This window comes from Leopardus geoffroyi, chromosome E1 (assembly GCF_018350155.1).
Source record: "Leopardus geoffroyi isolate Oge1 chromosome E1, O.geoffroyi_Oge1_pat1.0, whole genome shotgun sequence".
Classification (NCBI taxonomy): domain Eukaryota; kingdom Metazoa; phylum Chordata; class Mammalia; order Carnivora; family Felidae; genus Leopardus; species Leopardus geoffroyi.
The window spans coordinates 331381-337986 of NC_059330.1; the positions used below are offsets into that span (position 1 = coordinate 331381).

At 50.0% G+C, this 6606-nt stretch overlaps 1 protein-coding gene across 3 annotated transcripts in view; it reads right to left on the reverse strand.

Moving 5' to 3' along the window:
- Positions 1-6380, reverse strand: part of UBE2G1 (ubiquitin conjugating enzyme E2 G1) — a 107310-nt gene extending 100930 nt beyond the window's left edge. For 2 of the 3 annotated variants that reach the window (XM_045487263.1, XM_045487265.1), the window contains exon 1: positions 5973-6361. In XM_045487263.1, coding sequence (XP_045343219.1) covers positions 5973-6018 — 46 coding nt within the window. In that variant the 5' untranslated portion in view covers positions 6019-6361. Of the gene's footprint in view, positions 1-5972 lie in introns of all 3 variants that reach the window. The other variant, XM_045487264.1, reaches the window with a different exon arrangement.
- Positions 6381-6606: the final 226 nt, after the last annotated feature.

Genomic DNA, 6606 nt, shown 5'->3' on the forward strand with positions numbered 1-6606 from the left:
TTCCATTGAGATACCACTGCCATATGACATTGTGTACTTTTAAGGTGCACAACAGAATGATCTGACACACATATACACAGCAAAAGGAGGTTGCTTCAGATTCTGTAATACAACACATCAGATACAGGATTCCTCCACCACAGGGAATGCAACCTACCCGACGCTGCATCCTCAAACTCAGTACATATTTGTATTTGCTTCACGTACACTCTTTTTTCTGACAACATAGTAAAATATGCAAAAGTTGCATTATTGCTATAATAGAGGAATTATTTCTGGATATAAAAATGCCCAAACTGTTAAACAATTAGTAGTATGATGCACTCACTATACATTTACTTTTAGACTTTCCTTCCATTTCCATATTTTTAAGCATTTTCTTCCACATCAGTTAACAACTATTAAGAATATTAACGGTTAAGGGAAGCCTGGCTGGCTGGGTCAGTGGAGCATGCAACTCTTAATCTCAGGGTTGTCAGTTTGAGCCCCACGCTGGGAGTAGAGATTACTTAAAAACAACTTTTTAATGTTTAAAAAAAAGATTAATACTTAATGTTAAAAATATATATTAAATATTATGTTCATCACCCAGAATACTAGAGTATTCCTGGCAATAACCAATTATTCTATATCTGCTTGTTTAAAATTGTCAATGGAATTTGTATGTCAGTGTGCCAATATATTCTAGAAAGGCCAAAAAACATTAAATCTTTCTTATTCCTCCTTTTAAGTGTACTCTTTGAATATCTTCCAAACACCAGGGCTGCCAATAGCACAGCACATCACGAAACCAGGAAGTGCAGGCAGCTGGCTCGGGGAAACAGCTCAGAGCACCCACTGCAGTGCGGCTCCAAATCCCTGGCCTCACAGCCACCCACAGTACTCCTCTAAAAGTCAGATTTTCTTGGGGCACCTGGCTGGCTCAGCAAGGCCAGCTTACAACTCTTGATCTCAGAGCCCTGAAGTAGAGTCCCATGTTGTGTGCGGAGACTGCTTAAAAATAAAATCTTAAAAAAATTTTTAATAAAAAAACTAAAATAAAATTTAAAAGTGGATTTTCTTGAGCAGCAAGATGTATAGAATCTTTGGCCATGAGACTGGAATCTGTATTTCCCAAATGATTCCCTTGCACATTTAAGTCTGAGAAACACACATAAGTAACTCATCAAAACAACCTACTTACATGGGTAGCCAAGGAGAAGATGATTTGGGAATTTTCCAGATTACTTTAAAGTTAACAATCAAAATTTCTACAGTAAAAGAAGCTCAATTAGTTTATGTTAAAGTATAACAGGATTCTTCTTCCTAGTTCTGGAATGACAGGTGTCTATAAAACCCTCACTACTGAAAACCTATGTTCTCAAAGTTAAAAAAAAACAAATAAACAAACTCCAGTAACCTTAAAAACAAAATCATGTTCTTATTCCTTATGTTTGTCATACCATAAAATTTAGTATGATTGAAGAGAGAAAGTCCAAATAGCCCAAAATTTTTCTCATAGGTAACCACCAATACCAAAAAGCTTAGCACTTCCTTCAGCCTATGACGCTGGCCTGAAGCTGACAATGGCTAAAATATCTTTTTATGATTACCTTAAGAGTATCACTTAGGGGGCGCCTGGGTGGCGCAGTCGGTTAAGCGTCCGACTTCAGCCAGGTCACGATCTCGCGGTCCGTGAGTTCGAGCCCCGCGTCGGGCTCTGGGCTGATGGCTCAGAGCCTGGAGCCTGTTTCCGATTCTGTGTCTCCCTCTCTCTCTGCCCCTCCCCCGTTCATGCTGTGTCTCTCTCTGTCCCAAAAATAAATAAACGTTGAAAAAAAAAAAAAAAAATTAAAGAGTATCACTTAGATCGGGGCACCTGGATGGTTCAGGCCATTAAGTGTCCAACTTTGGCTCAGGTGGTGACCTTACAGTTCGTGAGTCTGAGCCCCACATAGGGCTCTCTGCTGTCAGTGCTGAGCCCACTCCGGATCCTCTGCCCACCCCCTCCCCCCCCCCCCCCCCCGCATATGTGCCCATGCTCGCGCTCTCTCTCTCTAAAATAAACATTAAAGAAAAAAAAAATCACTTAGATCTTAATGTGTGTGTAGTATTTTATACGATAAATTTAAGTAAGATGGGAACATTTCCATAATCATTTTGGTAGTTACTGGATAAATTAACTCTTGAGACTTAAATTTATAAAACGCTATTTCACGTTTGTGTTAATTATTGCTTCCTGGGAGGCAATATAGGCAATTAAAACAATAAAGTCTAATTAATTAATTAAAATTAAATAAATAAAAACAATGTCTCCAAAATAAAAAGGCCCTCAACCTGAATGTAGCAGTTACCACTCAACTTACTACCACTTGACTTTTGGCAAGTAACTCAACCTAAGTCACTATTTCCTTATTGGGAGGATTAAATGAGATAATATATGTAAAGTAGCACAGTGACCAGTACATGTTAGTCCTCAATAAAAATATATACACATTAAATGTATATACAATAATCTGAATCTCTGAAAAGGCACACAGGAAATCATCAATGATAGCCAGGCTATTTCCAAGAAAAGGACACGGGGTTCTCTGGGGGGAGTGGAAAGACTATACCATTTTATGCTCTGTATTTTTAACCAGGACTTATAATACCTTCCCCAAAATTGAAATAATTGTGAAGTATCTCTGGTGTATCAGATGTCTTAGGGTGTAGCATTATGCGCTGCTGCTGAATCCAAAGGAGTAAGTCAGAGTCTAATAATATCCAGGAAGAAACACACAACCTATCTGATTTCATCAGTCAGGTGTTCTTACTTGCTTTACAATAGTATAATGGTCTTAACTAAAACACCTTTAAACCAGTAATCTTTCAACCTAGGTTGATCTTAAGCCCTCAGGGGACACTGGCAATGGAGACATTTTTGGTTGTCACAACGGAGGGGGTGTACTACTACCGGCATCTGGTGGGTAGAGGCCAAGAATGCTGCTAAGCATTCTCTAATACCCAGTACAGACCCCCACAATATCCATCCAAAACGTCAGTAGTCCCAAGTCTGAGAAACTCTTCAACCAAAGGAACCAGGTTCTTCATTACAATTACCAACAAAACAAATCACACTCACACACATACACACCCCCCCCCCACACACACACACACAATTCTCCCCTCAAGTAATGAAGTAAAACCCTTATAAGGGCTGACCTCAATACGCGTAACCATTGTTGACTACTGTTATTAAGTGTCTGAAATTCTAGCAGCCAGAATGGCTTACAGGTTGCGTCTACTCAATTCAATACATTTCAAAAAATTTTAATTTTTTCAATGTTTATTTATTTTTGAGAGAGACAGACAGAATGTGAGTGGGGGTGGGGGGGGGCAGGGGCAGAGAGAGAGGGAGACACAAAATCTGAAGCAGGCTCCAGGCTCTGAGCTGTCAGCACAGAGCCTGACACAGGGCTCGAACCCACAAGCTGTGAGATCATGATCTGAGCTGAAGTCGGACGCTCAACCAACTGAGCCACCAAGGCGCCCTGGTACATTTCAAAATTTTTAATCATTAAGCCTTTCAAAGCTCACTCTAAATGATTTCAAGAGATTACAGTTTACCATTCTTTCCTGTTTTCAAATGATATCTGAAGAATCACAAAACTCAAACAATGTACTACTAACATACAAACAGGGCCTTTATTTTAGTGAGTAGTTATCAAGGCTTTCCAACGAATGGGATATTTAAACTCTCACTTAATACACTGCCTTGGCCTAATATTTTGCACTTGTTAATTAAAATCCTCCAAATATTTAAGAAATTAAGAACAGTCCATTATTTCTGATCAAGAAGGCAAGAAAAATTAATCAGCAGTTAAGTAACTTTATAATTGACCTTGAAAAATTACCAACTCATACATACTCTCCTCCAACCTTAAATCATGTTTTGATGTGCCTTATGGAAAGTCAACCCCTGGGGCACCTGGCTGGCTAGGTGGGTGCAGCTTGTGACTCCTGTTCTCAGGGTTGTGGGTTTGAGCCCCACCATGGGTGTAGAGATTACTTAAAAATAAAACCTTAAGGGACGCCTGGGTGGCTTAGTCGGTTAAGCAACTGACTCTTGGTTTCTGCTCAGGCCATGTTCTCACGGTTTCCTGACTTCAGAGCCCCACATCAGGCTCTTCGCTGACTGTGTGGAGCCTGCTTGGGATTCTCTCCCTCTCTCTCTCTCTGTACCTCCCTCACTAGCACACGCGCTCTCTCTCCCAAGATAAACAAACTTTAAAAAAAATAAAATCTTTTAAAAAGTCAACCATTAATAAATAGCTTTGGAAAACAGTTTATCAACAAACTGGCCAAAAAGTGCAAAACTGAACCGAGAGGCCAGCAAAATCTAGAGCTGAGTAGGAAAATAGTTTTGAAACGCTGCTGTTATTAGTCATACTTCACTTTCTTAGTAACTGCGTTAACTTACACCTTCTAAAATCTCTATCTTTCCCATTATGTAAGAGTTGAGTACTGTTTTAATACTGACTTCGTATTCCAATGCTGCTTAATAGCTCAGCACGTAAGAAACACACTGATCAGGGAATTCTTTGCGAGACCAAAAAAAAAAAAAAAAATCTTAATTCCTTCTTCCAAAATAAACAAAAACAATACACAAACACTAAGATGTGTTTGCAAATACAAGATGCAATACGGTTACTGTTTCATAGCTCTCCCGATACATTATTCCTGGCGAATCTTAAGTGTCGCTAGAACTTCTCTCCATTCACTTGACGCCACTCCTCCTGAGCATCCAGAACTTTAATACTTGTCCAAACCTGCTTGCTCATGGTCTAATAATAAACCTAATTATACAATCTGTTACAGCCCCTGACAACCTTTTCCTTAAGAAGCCATAAAGGTGATCTAGCCAACACCTCACTCCCCCCCCCCCCCCAGGAAGCCCGTGTCAAGCCCGGAGTCGTGCACGCCCGCCTCTGGCTGGCGCACCGGGCCGGGCGCTGCGGGCCGCCTGGGGGGCGGAGAGGACCCGCCGGAGCAGACGGAGCACCACGGGACTCGCCGCCGGCCCATTTCTCTTTAAATCTGGCAGCACGTGGGGCGGCATTGTGAAGCCACCAGCCCGCCCCCCCCCCCCCCGCGCGCACTCCGCGCACGTCCGCCTCCAGTGCGCATGCCCCGCTCGCCCAGTCCTAGCGGAGTCGGAGCCAACCCCCTAAAAAGTCAACCTGGAAGCCTCAAACGGCCGGAGGCCGGGACAATGGGGGAGGGGGACGCAGGCATCTCCGGGGAGGCCGCCCCGGCCGCCGCCCCAGGCCAGGCTCGCGGGCCGCAGCCCGGGGCTCCGCAGGCCGGCGCCGGGGCCGCGGCGCTCGGAGCACAAAGCCCGGGGCCGGCCGCGAGCGGCTCCCCAGCCCGCTCCCACCCTCCGCGGGCGGGCGGCGGGGCCCGTGCCAGGCGCAGGCAACCGGGCGGCGTCCCGCACCCGCCGGCCTCTCCGGCACCCGCGCGGCGCGACAGCCGAGGCCGGCGCTTTTGTTGTCCGCCCCAACTCCGCGGCGCCGCGCGGCCGGCCAGAAGTTTTGCGCGCCTCCCCTCCGCGGCCGGGGGGCCGCCTCCCCTCGCCCTCCCGGGCCCCGCCCGACCCGCAGCCGCGGCCCCCAGCGAGCCCGCACGCCCCGCCCGGCCCTGGGGTCCCGAGGCCCCCGCCGCACCTGAGCCCGGGCCCGCCCCTCCCGAGACCCGCAGCCCCTCCCCCGCAACGTCCCACCGGGCGGTGGGGGAGGGGGCGGGCGCCGAGCCCGGTCCTGGTCCCCGCGGCGGGGCGCGTCCCCGCCCCCGGCACCCTCCCGACGCCGGCCAAGTGCCGGGCCCGGCCGGACAGGCGCCCTGGGCTCGCCAGCGGCCGCCCGCCCGGGAGGAGGGAGGACTTGGCGGCGGCGGCTCCCCGCGGCCCGGGCCCGGCCCGGCCCGGCGCACGGCCGCCAGCCCGCTCTCACCTGCCAGCTGTCTTCGCAGTAGCAGCGCCGACTGCAGCTCCGTCATCCTCCCGCCGAGGGCCCGGGCCGGCGCCGGGGCTTTCGGAGGGCCGGGGGCAGGCTCTTGGGGGCGCCTGGAGCCGGGTGTGCTGAGGAACGCGGGCCCCCGCGACGGGAGCGCTGGAGCCGGGGCAGGGCCGGGCTGGGGCGGCGGGTCCGCTCGGCTCCACACAGCGCCTCACGCCCGGAAGGGGAGGGCGCCCGGGCGGCCGCGGCGCGCGCTGGGACTCCGCTCGCCCGCTTCCCTCCTTCAAGCCTCCTGTCGGCCCCGCCGGTGCCTTCCCCCGCCACTGCCTCACTGCGCGCAGGGCCGCTCCGCGCAGGCGCGCTGGGGCTGCCCACCTCGGTGGGGCCCGCCCGCAAGCCCGACCCCTTGGCTGGCCTGCCCCGCCCCCGGCGGCGGAACCCCGCCCCCTGCGCGCCGTCGCCGCCATCTTGGGAAGGTCTGGCGCGTCTGGCTCCTGGGCCGCCGCCTGCAGACGCCCCGCGGGCGCCATGTCGGAGAGGTCGCGGAGTGTCCGGGCTGCGCCTCGAGGTTGCAGCAGGTGGTCTGGGAGCGCAGGGGTCGCCTGGAACGGTGGACGGCCGGTTGTTG